This window comes from Lynx canadensis, chromosome B3 (assembly GCF_007474595.2).
Source record: "Lynx canadensis isolate LIC74 chromosome B3, mLynCan4.pri.v2, whole genome shotgun sequence".
NCBI classification, from domain to species: domain Eukaryota; kingdom Metazoa; phylum Chordata; class Mammalia; order Carnivora; family Felidae; genus Lynx; species Lynx canadensis.
Window position 1 is genome coordinate 4,427,251 of NC_044308.2, and position 21,073 is coordinate 4,448,323.

Below are 21,073 nucleotides of genomic sequence, written 5' to 3' on the forward strand. Positions count from 1 at the left end.
GGGGAGGGGGGTTCCGTGGACATCACAATTGGTACGTGACACCAGAATTCCTTTATCTTGGAATTAGGTGTTTTGCTCAAATGAAGAAATGTCTCCATCTCAAGCAACATGTTTGACTGGAACAGAAAGTCTGCAGGACCAATCCAGCCCTGGCGCTCAAACTGTGATCCCTGAAAACCATTTCCCTCTAAAAGGAATCAGAGCTCCCTAAAGAAACAGTTGATTCCAGGTCTGTGGCAGGAAGTATACTCGACGGACCTGACCTACCTTGTCCGACCAGAGAGCAAAGAAGCTACAAAAATGACCGGAGGCCAACCTCCAAGAAGGACACAGGAGCCAACCTCCCAAAGGGGCTTCCATTGACCCAAATCAGACAATCTTACCAACTAAACACAATGGTTTGTACAATGTGGTGAACGTACCAAATATGTTTTAAAAATATTCATAATTGTAGTTTAAGAAATACTCATTCCTCCCTCAAAAAACCCCTCGATCTCACTGGTGACCTTTGGGGGATGCTAGGACACCGTCTCAGGGCAACCAAATAACAGAAGAAATCAACTGATGAATGAAGAAGTGACAGAATTAAGATACTCTAGCTGTAAATCCTAATGAAATAATGGATTTAGGTAATAATTGGTAATTGCAAAAACCCCTAGGTAACAAGTATCGGGTACAGTTTTTAAACTCTTCCAAAGGACAGATCAGGCAGAAACAACTGAATGAAGGCAGGAATCAATCTTAATGTTACTAAAGTATGACAAGCTTTCTGTGCCTCCAGAGAGGATGCGAAAGGAAAGACACGGCACGTCTGTGAAGTGTTCTTACCCCCTCCCCCCAAAAGTGCACCTGAATCTGACCAAGCTCTTGCTCTAATTACAAGTTGTTGTGTTTTTTTTAATGTTTATTTTTGAGAGAGAGACAGAGTATGAGTGGGGGAGGGGCAAAGGGAGGAAGACACAGAATCTGAAGCAGGCTCCGGGCTCTGAGCTGTTAGCACAGAGCCCGATGCGGGGCTCGAACCCACAGACCAAGAGACCATGACCTGAGCCAAAGTCGGGACGCTTAACCAACTGAGCCATCCAGGCGTCCTGATCTAATTATAAGTTTAAGGGAAGCACATGAGTAGAAGAATGTGTGAAATGGTGTTAAATCAACAAAATCTAGAGCGTAAGCAACTCTACACATCAAGCAACTTCAACAAATAAATGGCAAAAAAAGGGGAACGATGAAGAACAGTCATACATTAGAGACTTAACATAGGTCAGCCCAAAGTGGTGAGTGGTTCCTAATCCAAGTAAACCAACACCTGGGAGACAACTGGGGAAACGCAATCGGATGTTTGAGGACATTAAAGAACTACTACGAAGCTTTTAGGTGTGGGGTTATATTTGGTATCGAATAAACTTGACAACTGAACAGAGGCACTAGTTCAGTGACTGGCTGATCAAATGAGTGAATGAATGAATGAACGAGTGCACTCGTTGGCAGTGAAGCTCTAAACATCTACCATCAGCTGCCTTCGCAGTCCTGACCCTTAGTGCGTCTCGGACAGAAGCCTCACAGACTCTTCCCCTCATGTTTGGGGAAATGCCTTATAACTTGGGGACGTCACAATCACCAGACAGCCTACTGAAAATGCAGTTTTCCTGGGTCCTTCCCCAGACGTTACAATTAAGGGTATCTGCGGCAGGGCCCAAGAAACTGCATCGTTAGCAGCCGTGCCATGTGCATCTGATGCAGGAACCCACAGAGCACCGTGAGAAGCTCTGGGAAGGGAGCAAGCAGGGTAAGGTATGTCCTAGTGGCCAGTCCTGCCCTTGATCAAGGGCTCCGACGTGGGCCAAGGGAACAAGGCTGGATTAATTTCCTGTGCAAGGGCCTCTTAGCCACTCCTCCTCCCCACCCCATCTTCCCCAACCCCCCCTCCCGAGCCCTATCCTAAACTAGGAGGCAAAGGGCAGCTGGTGTGGAGGTAAACTTGGCATTTGGAATGGATCCCGCGTCCTTAAAAGAAGGCCCTCCCTGTGGACCGCAGGGGTAGGGGTGAAGGCCCGCCCGCTCCTCCCCTGGGGTGGGGGGGAGGGGCACCATACCTTCGCCTTCTTCTCTGGAGACGAATCCTGACAACACTGTGGAGAAAAAGAAGAGGAAGCAGCCACCCTTAGGCTGGCTGCCTGCACCGTCTCTACAGAGATGCCTGTCGCCCTCCCGCAGGGGACGCACCGGGCCGGGAGCCCGGGAGGGGCGCGCTCACCCTCGGGGCTGAGGCAGAAGTCCGTAGAGGCCGAGCCGTGCTCATTGTGGATGGTGCATCGGTACACGCCGCAGTCCACGGGGGACGCCTGCACGATGGCCAAGGCCGCCGGGCCCTCGTCCCCTGCACTGCAGGGAGGGAGACCCTCCCCATGAGGACCATGGCCACGCGCAGCCCAGGGCCAGACTGTGGTCCCCGGGACCCTCCCACCCTGCCCTCAGACGCTGCCGGGGACCCCGGCACCGAGAGCCGCGGTTAAGAGCTGGGCCTGGGTCACACGGGTCTGGTCCGCAGTCCTGATGCTCGCTAGCTGCGTGACTATGGGCAAGTGACTTAATACTTCTGAGCCTCAATTTTCTCCTCTCTACTAAGGAAATACTAGAACTCCCCCCCCCCACTGGGTTACTGTGAGCAGAAGATGGGGGGCACAGACCCAAAGTGTGAGGACGATGCCCCACCCTGTTAGCACCATAACCAGGGAGTCGGTCAGTGGAGGCACTACTCAGCCGGCTCACCTCCTGCCCACCTCGCCCACTGGGCGCTGATCCTTGGCCCAAGTCAAGACGGAGTCACTCAGGATGTTGAAAAACTGACACCAGAGCTTCAGGCTGCCGGAGGCATCAGGAAACTGCTCTACCCGAATCTTCCGGATCACCTGTGGGGCTGAGAGCAGGGGCCCAGTTGAGAGAGACAAGCCACTTCCCCTCGGTCTTGTGCCCTCGCTGGCCCTACACCAGCTTCCCTGGTTGTTCCTGGTGGGACAGGTGAGGGAAAACAGGATTCAGGCTTCCACATAAACACGCTGCTTCCTGGTCCCCAGCTGCGTCCCTCCCCTCCTCCCCCCCACCCCCATATTGCTCTGACTCCGAATCACACAGCCGAGCTGGAAAGTTCCCACTTCTGTGCTCCTCCCCCAGGCCTGGGGGAGCCTCAGAGCAGAGGACACACACAGCAGTTGGGAGAGGACCCCGCCCTCGTGGGGAGCACAGCATAATGTGCATTCTTGAATCACTGCGTCATATACCTGAAACTCATGTATCGGCGTGTGTCAACTAAAATTACAAAAAAAATTTTTTTTAAGTTTATTTATTTTGAGAGAGACAGCGTGAGCTGTAGTGGGGAGGGGCAAGAGAAAGAATTCCAAGCAGGCTCCACGGTGTCAGCGTGCAGCCCGATGTGGGGCTTGAACCCACGAACTGGGAGACGGCGACCTGAGCCGAAACCACGAGTCGGACACTGAACCAGCCGGGCCACCCAGGCGCCCCAGGTGTCAACTAAAATTTTAAAAAATGAAAAAACAGAAAACAAAATCCATGAGAGATTAAACAGATGAATGGAAAGCAGAAACAGAGAACCCAGATTACCAGAATCGGCAATTGCCGTACCAGAATCATGTCCGTACAGAGCCATCGGATGGTAAACGTATTGTGGAGGACGCTATGGCAACTGTCTGTCTGACAGGTGAAAAGGGAGAATTCACTGGAGGGACACTAGCTGGGAAAGCCCACTCAAGAAGAAACAGATTTTACACAAATGGCCTTAATATCTCTTAGAGGAACTGAGTTCACTAAAAACAGCAAAGAAACAAAACAAAACACAAAGTTTTTTTCTCAAAAGGCTCTTGTGGCATTAAAAAAAGAGAGAGGGGGGCACCTGGGTGGCTCAGATGGCCCAGCGTCCAACTCCTGATTTCAGCTCAGGTCACGATCTCACGGTTCATGAGTTCGAGCTCCGAGTTGGGCTCCGTGCTGACAGCATGGAGCCTGCTTGGGATTCCCTCTCTCCCTCTCTCTGCCCCTCCCCGACTTGTGCTCGCTCTCTTAAAATAAATAAACTTTTTTAAAAAAGAGAGCGAGAGAGAAGAACTTCAGTGTGGGCTCTAGGCCCGCCTCTGAGTCCCAGCCCCTCCTGTTCAGGACTCATGTGACAATTCTGCACATAGGGGACGGTGGGGATGTTGGCGCTCCCCCTAGAGCACCGTGGGAGGACCCGATTTCTTCTATCCCACTTCCCTCTCGATGTTCCACAGCTGGTGCTATTTCCAATCCCGAGGGGCAGAGCCAGGACAAGAACGAGGCCTCTAGGACTCCACGACGGTGGGGTCATTACAGGAGAACGCCCTCAGTAACCCCTCTCGGGCTCGTGTCCCCCCCCCCCCCCGCAGGGCGCTCTCCCCGCATCACTCTCCTGGGAGGCCGGCCCCCACCCTCCCCACTGCTCACCTTTTAGCAGCTCTTTGGCTTTCCTGGCTTTGGCCGGGGTGTCCTGCTTGCCTTCCTCCGGGGCCAGCTCTGCGTCCAGGCTGCTGGCCTCCTCGGGCCGCGGCACCTCCAGCATGCCTGCCTTCCTGCCCTGGGTAGGGGAGCGTTTCTCCCGCCCGGGAGTCCCCGGGGACCCGGGCGCGAGGCCCTTCCTGAGCCCCCGGGGGGAGACTGTGGGGCTCTCCCTTTCTTCAGGTTTGGCCGCCTCCCCATCTCCTACCGCTCTGACCTTGGGGAGAAATCTCTTCCTCCGGGCCCCCAGAGCTAGTTCCTCGGGTGTGGCTGCAGGGAGACCTGTCAGAGCCTCCCCTGGGGCCTCCTCCTCTCGGAAGGCTTCCTGGGCCCCTCTGTCTGCTGAGAGTGGTCCCTGACCAGAGGCCGTGTGCCCACCTGCCTCCGCCAGCGGCCCCCCCATGCTGCTCTCCTGGGACGTCCCCAGGAGCCCAGGCCCCTCGAGGGAAACCTCTCCCTCGCCCTCACTGGATCCTTCTGAGGCCAGCCCAGGGCCCTCCTCCTCGCCCACCACGATGGCAGGGACGGTGAGGGTGCCGGGCGCAGGGCCCCGGGCTGCGGCCAGGGCCCGGCGGCCGGCCTGCACCTCGCGGTCCAGGAGGCCGGTGAGGCGGCGGGAGGTGCAGGGGCTCAGCAGCAGGGTCTGTGCGCTCTGCACGAGATGGTTGTTCTCCACGCGCTCCAGGATGCGCCTGGACGTCCTGGGGCTCAGACCGGCCACTTCCACGTTGGGGACCAGAGTGGCTGAGGGCACCGGAGCCCCGCTGGCAGCCCCCTCCTGGGACTCTGCGCCCCCGCCCCCCGTCTCTGTGCTGGATAGCTTCAGCAGCAGGAGCAAGTAGTTCTTCAGGGAGTCTATGAGGCCAGGGTCGCAGCCGCGGGGTCCTGGGGGCCTCCCCTCCACATCTGGCCCCTGGGCGCAGGCCCCCTCGCTGTCGGCTGCCGCGGTTGCTCGTGGGTGACTCTGGGCGGGGGTCCCTGGCCCCAGGTGCAGTGGCGGGGCTGACCTCAGCAAGGCCTGGTCCCCAGAGGGCGGGAAGGCAGTGGCACTTATGTGCTGAGAGGTCGGAGTGCTGGGCCGTGCCTCCTGAGAGCTCTGGGTCAGGCCCGGCCCCGGGACAGAGGGCAGAGTGGGCGCCTCTGGGCTCCTGCCAGCCGGAGGACAGCCACCCACATCCACTGCCCCCGGCTGCTCCTCCGTGGGGCACGGGATGAGACCATCCTCTGGCTTGCCCTTGACCGGGCCCGACCACTCGGGCCCTTGGCATCTCACCCCTCCCCGCTGCTCCAACCCCCCCTGGGGAGGCTGCTGTGCTGGGAGCTTGGGGCCACCTGCTGGGGCACCCGGCACAGCCGTCTCCTCAGATCTGAGCACAAGACCAGGTTCTTCTGGGACAGGGGACCCTTCTGGGGTCTGTTCAAAACACTCAATAATCTGGGGAGGCTGCGGACCCTCTGAAGGTGGGCGTTCAGGGGCTCTGGACTGTGGGCTGAGGCTGGTCACGGATCCCTTCTCTGACTGACCTTTTATGGCTGCGGACATGCTCCCCTCTGACCGTGTCCCCTTGTCTTCCTGGATCCCTCTCTCTTCCCGCGTCCTCTCGTCTGCCTGCGTCCTTTCCACCCGCGTTCCTTCCCTTCCCTGTGCCACCACATCCTCCTGGGAACTCCTGGCTGACGCCGTCCTCTCACCGTCTCGTGGCTCAGTGTCCACCTGTGGCTCCCTATCTGCCTGTGTCCTCTGGGTCGTTTGTGTTCTGTCTCCCTGGGTCCTCCTAGCCACCTGCCTCCTCCCGTCCGCCTCTGTATTCTTCTTGCCTCCGGCTTGCTGGTCAGCAGATGTCATCCTCTGATCCGCCCGGGTCTCTGTGTCCATGGGCTCGATGACGCCCTGGCTTCTGGAGGAGACCGTACTGGCGCTGTGACTGGCCAGCATGGTAGGAGCCGGGTTTGCCTGGGATTCCGGGACCTGAGCGACACGGACAAAAGCAAGAACTTGGCTACGTGTGCCTTAGGATCCCTTTCACCCTGGCCTCCCAGCCTGCTCTGACCTCATCCAGAAGTGCCCTGACGGGAATCCCGCCACCTGCTTGCTCAGGCCTGCTAAACACACGTGATCAAAGTCCCAAGCCCGCCCACCCCGATCCCTGATGCCAAGAGTCTGGACCAAGGAGTATCCAGAATCCAGGTCTCGCTCTGGCCCTTCCCATCTCTCCCCAAAGAAACCCTGCCTTTCCCGAAAGACCTTGCTCGTGTGTCATCCCACCCCTCACCCCTGCCATTTGGAGGAGGGGATCCTCTCTCCAGGGCTTCTGAGCAATCGACCTGCCCCTCTTTTTTGGCACTAACGGCCAGCGAATAGAATTATGGGAAAAATGGGAGGAGCCAAAGGGTCTCCCCATAGTGGCCTCAGTGACAGCATCCACCATTAACACTGAGCGAGTGACATCCAGACAGAGAAGGTGAAAGTAATTATGAATGCCACCTGTGGCGGAAAAGTCAGTGAAACGTTGTGCTATTGCCCTTTTGAACACCCACTATTCGCAAAGCACTCTGCTAGGTCCCTACTTATTATATACATATTGCCTCACTCCTCACAATATGAAACTGTTGTGAGCATTATTTCCATTTTAGAGATAAGAATACTAATGGCTGAGGGAGAAAGTGATCGTCCACTGTCAGAGAGTGAGCAGGACAGGTAAGCTGAGAAGGCGTGTCTAGCTTCAAATCCCACACTCTCTGCTGCGAGACTAGAATGGTGCCCAAATATAATTGAAGGGTTTCTGGTCTAAACATGGTGGCATCAGACAGTAATTTGCCTCTTTTCCTCCTGATTACGATCAAAATCAACAAAGTGAACAAGAAAATAAAAGCAAACTTCATGCTGATTCATAGGGGCACATGTACCCCAATGTCTCTAGCAGCACTTTCAACAATAGCCAAATTATGGAAAGAGCCTAAATGTCCATCAACTGACGAACGGATAAAGAAGATGTGGTTTATATACACGATGGGATACTACTTGGCAATGAGAAAGAATGAAATCCTGCCATTTGCAGCAACGTGGATGGAACTGAAGGATATTATGCTGAGTGACATAAGTCAGGCAGAGAAGGACAGATATCATATGTTTTCACTCATATGTGGAACTTGAGAAACTTAACAGAAGACCATGGGGGAAGGGACGGGGAAAAAAATAGTTTCAAACAGAGAGGGAGGCAAACCATAAGAGACTCTTAAATACGGAGAACAAACGGAGGGTTTATGGGGGGGGTGAGGGAGAGAGGAAAATGGGTCATGGGCATTAAGGAGGGCACTTGTTGGGATGAGCACCGGGTGTTGTATGTAAGCGATGAATCACGAGAATCTACCCCCAAAACCAAGAGCACACTGTATACACAGGGAAAGGAGAGTAGAACACCCCATAGCAGCAATCTCAGACAACACCAGCAAAAACACGCTGCTGAAGCGGAATCCTGAACATCTCTAAGCTCGGAGAATGGCTTTTGCACATACAGGGATTTAAGGAATATCGTTCCCATGAGCCCCGCTGGAGGAAACTACCAGAGAACACACTGCAAACCAAAAGGTGATTAGGGAAAGGACTGGCGGGGAGCATCAAATACTTATTGACCATAGAACCGAGACGAAAACCGGAGGGGCTTAGAGTAACAGAGCAAAATGTGAGTGCTGTATGCCCAGACCCGGCAGAGATTACATAACGAGTACAAAAATGGAAGGAGGAATAAGGTGAGTGGATAAACTCCTTGACTGTATCACCTACACAAACCAGGAGCCAAAGGTTTGCTCAGAGTTGAAAAACCAGGTGATAGAAATAGAGGATTTTTAACTAAACAGAGATAATCACCACAATAAAATGTGGGGGCTAATACAAGATAGAAAATGACAGGGGGAAAGGGTAATGCAAACACTTTATCATAGCTCATCATAAAAAAATTAAGACACCGGGGAATGCCTGGGTGGCTCAGTCAGTTAAGCATCCAACTTGGGCTCAGGTCATGATCTCGTGGTCCATGGGTTTGAGCCCCGCATCGGGCTCTGTGCTGACAGCTCGAAGCCTGGAGCCTGCTTCTGAGTCTGTGTCTCCCTCTTTCTCTGCCCCTCCCCTGCTCACGCTGTCTCTCAAAAATAAATAAATGTAAAAATAAGAAAGAAAGAAAGAAAGAAAGAAAGAAAGAAAGAAAGAAAGAAAGAAAGAAAGAAAGAAAGAAGAAAGAACCTTCAGTTAATTCCTGGCGTTCTAGGAATTAGGAACCACTAACACGGACATGAAAACTATAAAGAAAATGCTAACTTTTCACACAAGACTGATGAGAACAGAGCTTTCATGTTTTTTAGAACATATTTTATTTTTTGGTAATCTCTACACCCAACATGGGGCCCAAACTCACAACCCCAAGCCCAAAAATCGCACACTCCACCAGCTGAGCCAGCCAGGTGCCCCCAGAGGTTTTGATTAAAGTTATCTTCACTCCCCCATCCCCAAGCCTGATCAGTCCCTGAGTCCCAGTGAACCTACTTCCTCGGTGTCTCAATATCCATCGCCTTCTCTGTCTCCACTGCCGACTGCCTAAACCACGCTGCCAACAATTCTGTCTTGCCTAGACACCTGCGAAGCCTTCTGACTGGCATTCGTGACCCTCGCCTTTGCCTCTGCTCAACACCTACCCTCACTGCAGCCCAAGTGATCTTACCAAAATACAAATCTGATTGTGACACTCCCCTGCTTAAACACCTCTCAAGGGCTTATCATCATTTACAGGATAAAGCCTAAAAGCCCGAGCCTCAAAGAGCAAAAAGTTTAAGAACATTCTGTTGGCCAGGGAATGGGGAAACAGGTGTCAGCACAGCCTCTACGGACAGTGATTTGGCATCATCGAATAAAACTAAAAACGCTTATACTCTTTTAAATTGCTTTTTGATCTTTATTTGTTTTTGAGAGAGAGAGACAGAGAGCGAGTGGGGGAAGACATAGAATCTAAAGCAGGCTCCAGGCTCTGAGGTGTCAGCACAGAGCCTGACGCGGGGCTCGAACTCACGAACCATGAGATCATGACCTGAGCTGAAGTCGGATGCTTAACCGACTGAGCCACCCAGGTGCCCCGAAACACTTATACTCTTTGACCCAACGGTTCCATTATGAGGAACTTATCCTATAGCTATACAATATAGATACATAAATGCAGATGGACTTATATACAAGGATATTCACTGCAGTACAGTTTATAACAGCAAAAGACTAGAAATTACCTAAATTCCATCCACACAGAACAGATCCAGTGAATGATGGTACATCCATATTCCAAATAAATAAATATCCAAGTAGAGGGGTGCCTGGGTGGCTCAGACAGTTGAGTGTCTGACTTCTCGTTTCAGCTCAAGTCATGATCTGGCAGTTCACGAGTTCAAGCCCCACATCGGGCCCTATGCTGTCAGTGCGGAGGCTGCTTTGGACCCTCAGTCCCCCTCTCTCTGCCCCTCCCCTGCTTGTGCCGTCTCAAAAATAAATGAACATTTTTTAAAAAACAAAAAAATATGGGCATCTGGATGGCTCAGTCGGTTAAGCATCTGACTCTTGGTTTCAGCTCAGGTCATGATCTCACGGTTTGTGAGTCTGAGTCCCACATTGGGCTCTGTGCTGACAGTGCAGAACTCGCTTGGGATTCTCTCTCTCTGCCCCTTCCCTGCTATTCTCTCTCTCTCTCTCTCTCTCTCTCTCTCTCTCTCCCTTTCTCTTTCCCTCTCTCTCTCCCCCTCTCCCTCTCTCGAAATAAATAAACTTAAATAAATAAATAAATAAATATCCAAATAGGAAAGGAAGGTGTGGACAGAAGGTACAATATGCAATCGTTTTGCAGCAAATATACAGACACACACATATTTTTAAGTGCATAGAAAATAGTTCTGGAAGGATGCCCAAGAAACCGGTTCTGGCAACTGACTTCGGGAGGAGGAACAGGTGGGGGGTGGGGTGGCGAGTCAGGGAATTGAGGAAGACCATATTCTCCATATACCTTTTCTACTTTTAAAATTTTATACCATGTGCACATGACACGTATTTCAGCAATTTTCAATTTAAAGCCAAAATAAGTAAATAAAACCTCGCGTGATCAACGATGCCCCTCCTTCCGCAAGGATCCCATCTCTCTCTCTGGGTTCATCTCTTGGGTCTCTCTGCCCAACACCAAGTTACTGTACTGACTACAGGGTGGTTTTATAACTACTTTGTGTATTTTCTCTCTAGGGGACAGTCTCAGCCTTCTCCTCACTCACCTGAAGGACTTCTCATCCTTGAAGACCGCGCTCAAGTTTCTTCTCTTCTTTGAAGACTGCGAGTTCCCTCCTCCACCTCACCCCACCCTCCAAAAAGTTAGTGGCTTCCTACCCTAAGCACCCATGGCAAATGTACCTAATTTATCAGTATGCCCTCATTCTGCGTCGTAGTTATTTGTTTCATGCATGTGTCACCTGCTAATGTGTAAACTCTTCCCCTCTGAAGAGGTGGACGCAGCAGTGTCTCAGAGTTAGAGACTTGGTGCTCAGTAACTATATGATGAATGATCAGTTGGATACTTTCTGGACACTTCTGCAAAAGCTGACCTCTCTAAACACTGTGGGGTGTGTGTGTGTGTGTGTGTGTGTGTGTGTGTGTGTGTGTCTACATTTGGAACTATGTGGAGATACAAGAAGGACTCTTGTGTATTCCTTTAAAATAACCACTGTGTGAGCAGTGGCGAACCCAGCTGGTTCTGTGTGAGCTTCTGCACCACAAAGAACATCCGTAGGTTTAATTTTCCATCCTTACTGTCCTCCTCATAAATTCTCAGAGATTAAGGACTCAGTCTGATTCACCTTTGCATCCTGCAGACTCAAGCACATAGGAGGATCCAGGAATCAACTACTGACTGAGAAGTACTATAGATTCTAACCCTCAAGAAGGGGCGTGGCCCTGGAGCGATGGTTTGGGGAAGCCAAGGGTGGGGGGGAGGGGCGCAGAGCAAAACCAGAAGGTTAACAGGAATGGTGAGGGCAGTGCCTAGGATCTGGAATCTCCTTCTCCTGAAACCCAGACCCAGAGCTGATACTGAGGTTTCATCATTTTTAAACGTTTGGTAGAATTGCCAGTAAAACTATCTGGCCCTAACAATTTCTTTTTTGGAAGATTTTTGACTACAAATTTTATTTCTGTAACAGTTGTAGAGTTATTCAAATTGTCTCATTGTTTGCATGAGTTTTGGTAGTTTGTGGTTTTTAAAGAACTGGTCTATTGCATCTAAGTTTTTGAACTATGTGCACAATTTTTCATAGTAGCCCTTTATTATCTTTTTAATAGCGGCAGGGTCTCTCGTGATACCACCTGTCATTCTTTTATTATTATTATTATTATTATTATTATTATTATTGGAGAGAGAGCGAACACAAGCAAGCCTGGGAGAGGTGCAGACGGAAAGAGAGAGAGAACCTCAAGCAGGCTCCAAGCTCAGTATAGAGCATGCCACAGGGCTCAATCCCACATCCCTGGGATCATGACCTGAGCCGAAATCAAGAATCAGACGCTCAACCCGACTGAGCCACCCAGGCATCCTGACCTTTCATTCTTTTTTTAAAAAAATCTTTATTGAGGTATTAATTGACAAAAATGCTATAATTTAAGGTGTACAGCTTGATGTTTTGATACACCTACATACAGCGAAAGGATCACCAGTCAATCAAGCCTTTCTTTCATTCTTGGTGCTGGTCATTTGTGTCTTCTCCCATTTTTTTTTCTTTGGGAGTCTTGCTAGAAGTTTATCAATATTACTGATTTTTTTTTTCAAATAACCAGATTTTGGTTTAATTTATTTTCTCCACAGCTTTTCTGTTTTCAATGTCATCATTTTTCTGCTCTTTTCTTTATTATCTCTTTCCTTCTTGTTTCAGGTTTACTTTAATCTTCTCTTTCTAGTTTCTCAACATGGGAGTTTAGATTTTGACTTTAGACCTTTCTTCTTTTCTAATATAAATATTTAATGCTATAAATTTTCCTCAAAACACTGATTTAGTGGCATCCAAAATTTTGATGTGTTGTATTTTCGTTTTGATTCAGTTAAAAATATTTTCCAGGGTGCCTGGGTGGCTTAGTCAGTTAAGTTTCCGACTCTGACTCAGGTCATGAGCTCACAGTTTGTGGGTTCGAGCCTTGAATTGGGGTCTGTGCTGACAGCTCAGAGCCTGGAGCCTGCTTTGGATTCTGTGTCTCCCTCTCTCTCTGTCCCTCCCCAGCTCAGGCACATGCTCTCTCTCTCTCTCTCTCTCTTTCTCTCTAAAAAATAAATAAACATTTAAAAAAATGTTTGATATTTTCCAATTGTCCTTAAGACTTTCCGCTTTGCTGTGAGAGTGTATTGTAAATATTTTAAAGTGTTTGGAGACTTTCCTATTATCTTTCTGTCCTTGACTTGTAACTTAATTCCATTTTGGTCAGAGAACATACTTTGTATGATTTCAATTATTTTATATTTGTTAAGGTTTGTTTATGATCCAGAATATGATCTACTTTGGTAAATGTTTTACATTCACTTGAAAAGCATGAGTATTCTGTTGTCACATGGAGTATTCTAGGAGTCTGTTAAACCCAGTTGGTTGATAATGCTGTTCAGCCTCTTTTCTGTTCTTATTCTTACGGATTTTCTGTCTACTGTGATTACTGAGAGAATGTTTAAGTTTCCAACTGTAATGGCTGATTTGTTTGTTTTTCCTTCCAGTTCTTCATATATTTGGAAGCTCTGTTGTTAGAGGCAAACACATTTTTTTTAAATTGTGTTTTCTTGAATGGACCTTTTTCTCATTATGTAATTCACTATTTTGCCCCAGTAATTTTCTTTGCTCTGGAGTCTATTTTGTCTGAAATTAATATGGTCACTCCAGTTTTCAACTGATTACTGTTTGTGTAGTGTATATTTTCTATTATTTTACTTTTGACTTACCTATATCATCATAATTGAAGTCAATTTCTTATAAAAAGCATAGAGCTGGGAATGTTTTTGACCCATTCTCCCAATGTCTTTGTGTGTTTAGACCACTTATATTTAATATAATTATTTATATGTTTGCATTTAGGTCAACTATGTTATTATTTGTTTTCTATTTGTTTCCTCTGTTCTTTCCTTCCTTTGTTTCCCCCTTCCTATCTTCTTTTAGATTATTTGAACATTTTTAGTATTCCACTTTAATTTATATACTGTGAATTTTTTTTTTTTTTTTAAGTAGGCTCCATGCCCAGCATGGAGCCCAATACAGGGCATGAACTCACAACCCTGAGATCAAGACCCGAGCTGAGATCGAGAGTCAGATGCTCAACCAACTGAGCCAGTCAGGCACCTCTATTGTGGTTTTTACTATATTTCTTTGTACAGTACTTTAATTGCTGCCCTAGGGCTAACAATATATATACTTAACTTCTCAGAGGCTAGAGTCAGTATTTTACCTCTTCAAGTGAGATGTAGTGATTTTGCCACCATATAGGTCCCTTACATCTCCTGTTTCTGTTGTATGTCTACCCAGACATTTAGCATTTCTGTCATTCTTCTTTCCTTCCTGATGATACACGTTCCCTTCTAGTATCATTTCCCTTCCATAGGAAAAATGTACTTCAGCAATTCTTTTAGAACAGGTGTGTCAGTGAGTTAGTCTTGTAGCTTTCTCTTATCTGGTACTCTTTACTTCACCTCCAATACTGAAAGACATTTTGACTGAATGTAGACTTATAGAATGAAAGTCTTCTCATTCAGCAGGTCTATTATTCCACTTCCTTTTGACCTCCATGGTTCCTGATGAGAAATCTGTAGTCATTTCAATCATTGTTCCCCTATAAATAATGTGTTTTCATTGATTACTTTCAAGATTTTTGCATTGTCTTCACTTCTCAGCAATCTGATTACTGTTTCTTAGCAGGGAATTCTGTGGGCATATCTTTATTTTAATGTTTATTTATTTTTGAAGGAAAGAGAGACAGAGTGTGAGTGGGGGAGGGGCAGAGAGAGAGGGAGACACATAATCCGAAGCAGGCTCCAGGCTCTGAGCTGTCAGCACAGAGCCCGACATGGGGCTTGAACTCACAAACCGCAAGATCATGGTCTGAACCAAAGTTGGACGCTCAACCAACTGAGCCACCCAGGCGCCCCTGCGGGCATACCTTATTTGGGATTAGCTGAACTTCTTGTCTGTAGATTTGTGTCTTTTGCCAAATTTGGGAAGTTCTCAACCTTTTTTTTTTTTTTTTTTTATGTACCACACTTTCTTCTCTCCTTGGTTTCCAATGACACAAACATTAGATGTTTTGATATTGTACCACAGGTCCCTGAAGCTCTATTTATTTCTTTTTCCTATCTTTTCCCCTGCTCTGTTATTCACATTAAATAATTTCTGTTGATGTATCTTCAAGGTCACTGACCTTTTCCTGTCATCTTCACTCTGCTATTATGCCCAGCCAGGAAGTGTCTTCATGTCAGTTATTGCACTTTTCTGCTCTGAAATCAAAATTTGGTTCTTTGTACCCTGTATTTCTTTGCAGAGACTTTCTATGTTTCCATTTATTTCCAGAGTATTTACCCTTACATTTTGTCACATTTTTATAGTAGCTGATTTTAAGTCAGATAATTCCAACCGTGCTGCCATCTTGACATTGGCATTCTGTAACTGTCTTTTCCCAGGCAAGGTGAGATTTCCAGGCTTTTCATAGGCCAAGTAATTTTCATTGTATCCTAGACATTTTGAATATCATGAGACGCTGGTTCTTATATAAACCCTATGGATAATGTTAATATTTGTGTCTTATCAGATGATCAATCTACTTGGTTGTGTTCAGGCTGCAAGTTCCATTCAGCCTTTTGAAGTTCTAGTGTCAATGCCAGTTCCATTTATCAAAGCCTTTGCAGGGCTATTCAGATCTATCTGGTGGGTATGCCACCCAGTGGCCAGTCTGGGATTTGAATGATAGTTTTTTAGTTCCACTGTCAAAGTTTGTGATACACGGGCCAAAACTAGATCCATGCATGCACGAATAGCTTGAGAATAAGCCCAGGAACTTATAAACAGCTTAAGAAGTCACTTCCCAAATGTTCCTTCTCCATGATTTCCCCTGTACTTTCTGGGTCCATAGGGCCCCCTTTTTCAGTCTTCTGGCCAGATAGCTGGGGCTTCATTTTCTCCTCTCTGTCACATATTTGCACAAAGGAACCTGTGTCCTAGGCCAGGAAGAGACTCAAAAGAGAGCAAGAGGGAGAGCGAGAGAGAGAAAGCAACAGAAATTCATCCTACCCTCTTGGGGACCACAGCTTCTCTGAATAAAGGAAAGATTCCCCTCCCTCAAAGTTTGACACCTAGGGCCTCTTACTGTCACTACCAGCAGATTCCTTTCCTATTCCTCAAGCCTGATCTAGAGTAGAGGGCTTCTCCTAAAGTAAAGCTGATGCTTACTTCTGAGCTTCTGATTGCATTAAGACCAGGCCAGAGAATAGTCGATTTAAGAAACAAACAAACAATCAAACAAAACAGTAAACATTGCTGGTTCTGGGGTACTTTGAATTCTGGTCTTCTTCCCCAATCTACCTGCTCCTGTTTGCTTATCAAAGTCATCAAATGGTCCCACCATGCATTCTGTCCAAGTTGTTAGCTGTATTCAAGGGGAGACACGGGGCGAGCGTGTTTGCTCCGTCTCATTCAGAACTGGAAGTGCTATACCCATAACAACTAGCTTCATACTAGTCATTGTATTTTTCAGTTCCGGATTTCTAGTTGGTTGGTTTTTAAGTCTATGCCACTTTTTAAAGTTTCTAGTTCTCCGAAATTTTCAATCTTGTTTTTTTTTTTACCTTCTTTGAATACAGGAAAAAGAGTTTTAGTTTTATAGTTCATGTCTAATAATTCCAAACGTTAGAAAAGTTGGAACCCCCATGGACACATTATATTATCTGCTGGTTTTGCTACTTCTTTTTCACATTTTCCTCTCTTGGTGTGCCTGCTTATCTTCATTTGGATGCCAAGTGTTAATTTTTTTTAATATTTATTCATTTTTGAGAGTGAGAGAGACAATGCATGAGCAGGGGAGGGGCAGACAGCGAGGGAGACACAGAATCAGAAACAGGCTCCAGGCTCCGAGCTGTCAGCACAGAGCCCAACGCGGGGTTCGAACTCACAGACCACGAGATCATGGCCTGAGCTGAAGTCGGACTCTTAACTGACTGAGCCACCCAGGTGCCCCAGATGCCAAATATTATACTTGAAGTGCTTTTTAAAAATAGTTAGAGGCCAGGGGCGCCTGGATGGCTCAGCCAGTTAAGCATCTGACTCTTGATTTTGGCTTAGGTCATGCTCTCACAGCTTGTGGGATTGAGCCCCGTGTAGCGCTGCACACTGATGGCACAGAGCCTGCTTGGGATTCTCTCTCCTTTTCTCTCTGCCCCTCCCCTGCTTGTGCTCGCTCTCTCTCAAAGTAAATAAATGAACTTTAAAAAATAATTTGAGTCTTAAAGTGATACTATCGTCCTCCAGATGATTTTCGCTTCTTCCAGGTGCTTGAAGGCACAAGGTGTCTTGAATCACCTTAACCTAACTTCAGGGATTGGGATATGTGTTTGTCACCTGGGTAACTTAGAGCTAAACCTCAATCCCTGTGTGGGTAATTTACTTCTGGCTCACTATTCCTTCAGGGTCCCAACCCAAAGACCAGGGGGTTGACCAGGGCTACTACTCTTGAGACCACAGATGCCAACCTTTGTGTCCCTAGTCCCATAAGGCTGTGTCTAAAACACTGCTGAGTCTCTCATTCTCCTCTCCTGGAGTGGCAAACAGCTGCTATGACAAACACTGGGTTTGTCACCATTCTGGATTTCCATTTTGTCCCATATCCCGGGCTGCTAACCCTTCACTTTGTCTTTTACTTGCTGTCCTCTGTAGGGAAACTGGTCTGAACTATCTAACCTAGCACTACTGGAAGCTGATAGTCAATAAATGTTAGTTCCCCCTCCTTTCCATCCCATGCTCGAGCCTAGGTGATGTTACAGTTCATGCTAAACCAACCAAAGCAGAATACAAGACACAGAAGAGAAGAAAAAGTGTTGAGATGCTTTGAAAGCATCTGGGCATTAAGACTAGGACAGGCAGGGTTGCATTCCTGGGCTAGCCCACCATCTTACTTTTGCTTCATGCTCCCTGTCCTTCCCAGAATGGCTTCCTTCCTCTCTCCCACCTATCTGAACTCTTTCAACCTGGGGATATCATGGACACTCTTCCAGATCAGAAAAATTCAAGCTGATGCTTTTCTACTACGGTATTTCCAGCAATGAATCCTGTACATGCTGCCAACCAGCCTGGCCACGTCCCAGATGCCTTCCCTGGTCACTGTGGACTACTTCACCCTCCTTCCCTGGAAACCTACTGCAGTAACCATTCACCACACCCTCTGTCCTTGTGGTTTGGTGTAAGTCTAATGCCCTCGATTCACCAGAGAATTCCTTGAGGCAAGGATCATGCCCCTCCTCAAGTCCCCCCTCTCAGAAAATACTTGTATTCACGTATTCTCTGAAAACCAAAGACGCCTGGTTATGGGAGGGGAGTTTCCAAATCTCGGTATGATCATCCCCAAGTCTGAGATCGCAAGGCGTTCAGCAGCGCTCTCCCATGTCTACACTGTCCCCTCCAAAGACCTGGGAAGATGGGGCATTCCACCATGTCCCCACACTCCAGTACCTCAGCTCCAGAGATCTAAGCCAGTCTCAGAGAAGATCTCAGGTTAGGGCACTAACAAGCAGCCTTTGAGGATACTGGAGGCCAGTTCCCACTCATTAAGTACCTTCAGGGAAGATTGCTTCTGCCTGGGGAAAGAGCTGTCTACACAGCATTACTGGGCTTAGGGGCAGGGGAGCATGATGTCTAGACATTCTTAACAACCCAAGAGGCCTCAGTCCCAGCACCTGCTCCTCATCCATATCCAGTATGGAAGCCTCATCTAAACTGTCAGAGATGTCCCCTATCTCCAGGAAAGGAAATCAAGACAAAGAAGGGAGCAGTGGCATCAGAGCCCTGAGTCAAGATCCTTCAAGTACTAACCCTAACAAGAGACATGCTGAGCCCGTATGAAGGAAGCATCAGAACTTAAAAAGAGGTATGAAAGAGGCTTGAATAGTGGAAAGGAATACCATGCCGTCAGGTGAGAAAGCTAAATATTAAGATATGGATTTTTCCAAATTAATTCTTATACTTACTATAATCCCAATCAGAATACCAATGATATAGAGACAGAAAGCACGTTAGTGGTTGCCCGGGTCTGGGGGTGGGGACACGGGTAAGCTGCAAAAAGGAACAGGGACCTTTTTGGGCTGATGGAAATGTCCGAAAATGGGATTGTGGTAATGCCTGCATAACTGTAAGTTGTGTATATTAAATTGCACATTTGAACTAGGTGAATGTTATAGTATATATATGACATCCCAATAATGCTGATTAAAATATATATCTAGCAAGTTTTACTAAAAGATCGTTCCAAATGCAAATTGCACTTCCGTTTTCCAAGATTTAATAGGCTTTTGATCTTGTTAAAAACAGCTTACCACTTTTTTAAATGTGATTTAAAAAAAAAAAAGGTAAATATAGAGGTACCAAAAAACTAGTATGTGGGAATTTAAAGAATTTCAAATAGTGATTCTATAGTTTTCCTAGAGGAATGAACAAGAGAGAATAGCTAAGAAAATTTTAAAAGAAGTCTAAGAGGGTTGCTTTGCCAGAAATTAAAGCTACGATCATTCAAACAAGGCCATTCTGTTGTAAGAATCAACAAACACATTAACAGATTAGGATGAGTATATATACAGGAACCAAAATCGGCCTTAATGTGTATAAAAATTAGTATGGCAAGAAAGAATCACAAACTAATAGCTAAGAATTAAATATTCCACAAATGATACTAGGGGAATTACCTACTTGCTAACTAAAAGTCGAGCTGGAAACTGATGCTATATTAGATACTCAAATCAATTCCGGGTTAATTTAAAAGTCAAATGAAGACATTCAAAAAACAAAAAATTACTTAAAATGTAGACGAATACTTAATGAACCTTAGAACAGGGAAGGAACGCATAACCCATGAAAGAAATGGTTAAAATATCCTTATGGTGGCACCTTACTGCAACCATTAAAGTTTTCTGGATAATTTTTAGAAACCATGAGAAGATGCTCATGAAATACTCAGAAGTGAAGAAACCAGGTTATAAAACTGACTCAGAAGAACAGCACACATTACATTTTAAAAACAATAAAACTACATATACGGAAAGGTTGGTACATACACCAAGAGGCTTCTGGGTGGTAGAACTATAGATGAATTGTTACTTTCTCCATCAAACTTGGAGGGTTCCCCCCTCCCCATATTTTTCACCATGACCGTGGGTTTCTTTCATAATCAGAAAAATAAGGGTTTTTTTTTTTAAGACTTGGGAGAATAAGAATATGAAAAAACATGGGGCGCCTGGGTGGCTCAGTCGGTTAAGCAACCGACTTTGGCTCAGGTCACGATCTTGCAGTTCATGGATTTGAGCCCCGCATGGGGTTCTGTGCAGACAGCTCGGAGCCTGGAGCCTGCTTGGGATTCTGTGTCTCCCTCTCTCTCTGCCCCTCCCCAGTTCATGCGCGCGCGCTCTCTCTCTCTCTCTCTCTCTCTCTCTCAAAAATAAACACACATAAAGACAAAGAAACAAAAAGAATATGAAAAAACAATCAAATTCGGCCACTAAAAAGCAGCAGCTTCAACATGCACATAGATGTTAAATGTGTTTCTCACATGTGTGATCTATTTCACGAATTTTTAGAGCACAGAAGAATGAAAGACACACAAGCGTTTTGTGGGAACAGTGGGACTGGTGCACCTGTCCCTCCTGAGAGGCAAGGAGGGCCCTGCCAGGAGGTGCAGCCGGCCCGGCTGTGGCGTCCCCACCCCTGTGGGCGGGGAGGCCACCTTCACTCAGACTTGGCTGCGGGCCTGGTCACTTCCCAAATGAGCTCCCTCGGGGCCCATGAAGGCCATCCCTGCAGCAAGGCCCTCCTGTCCAGCCTGAGGACTGTCAGGCACACAGAGTAGCCCTGGCTGGGCCACTAGGAAGTCACCACACCGGCTGCCAACATCTCCAGAGACCAAGCGTGAGGGGTGAGTCATGAACAGACTGAGTCTGGTTTGAGGTTCACTCCACCCCCAAACCCTCTGAACTACTGTCCCCACAGACTCACTCAGCACCACTGAAAGAAAACCAGTTCCCCTGATCACCCTTAAAACTGATCTCTCCCTGGGGTGCCTGGGTGGTTCAGTCTGTTGGGCATCTGACTCTCGATTTCAGCTCAGGTCATGATCTCACGCTTCATGAGTTCGAGCCCGAGTCAGGCTCTGCGCTGACAGCATGGAGCCTGCTTGAGATTCTCTCTCTCCCTCTCTCTCTGCCCCTCCCATGCACTCTCTCTCTCTCAAATTAAATAAATAACTTAAAAAAAAAAAAAA

The 21,073-nt window shown here is 47.3% G+C and overlaps 1 protein-coding gene across 4 annotated transcripts in view; it reads right to left on the reverse strand.

Moving 5' to 3' along the window:
* The window catches only part of ALPK3 (alpha kinase 3), a 57,135-nt gene that overhangs the window by 11,895 nt on the left and 24,167 nt on the right, over positions 1 to 21,073 (reverse strand). For all 4 annotated transcript variants that reach the window (XM_032593561.1, XM_032593563.1, XM_032593564.1 and 1 more), the window contains 4 exons: positions 4,480 to 6,499; positions 2,773 to 2,920; positions 2,258 to 2,385; positions 2,097 to 2,132 (listed from right to left, as the gene is read on the reverse strand). In XM_032593561.1, coding sequence (XP_032449452.1) covers positions 2,097 to 2,132; positions 2,258 to 2,385; positions 2,773 to 2,920; positions 4,480 to 6,499 — 2,332 coding nt within the window. The remainder of the gene's footprint in view (positions 1 to 2,096; positions 2,133 to 2,257; positions 2,386 to 2,772; positions 2,921 to 4,479; positions 6,500 to 21,073) is intronic.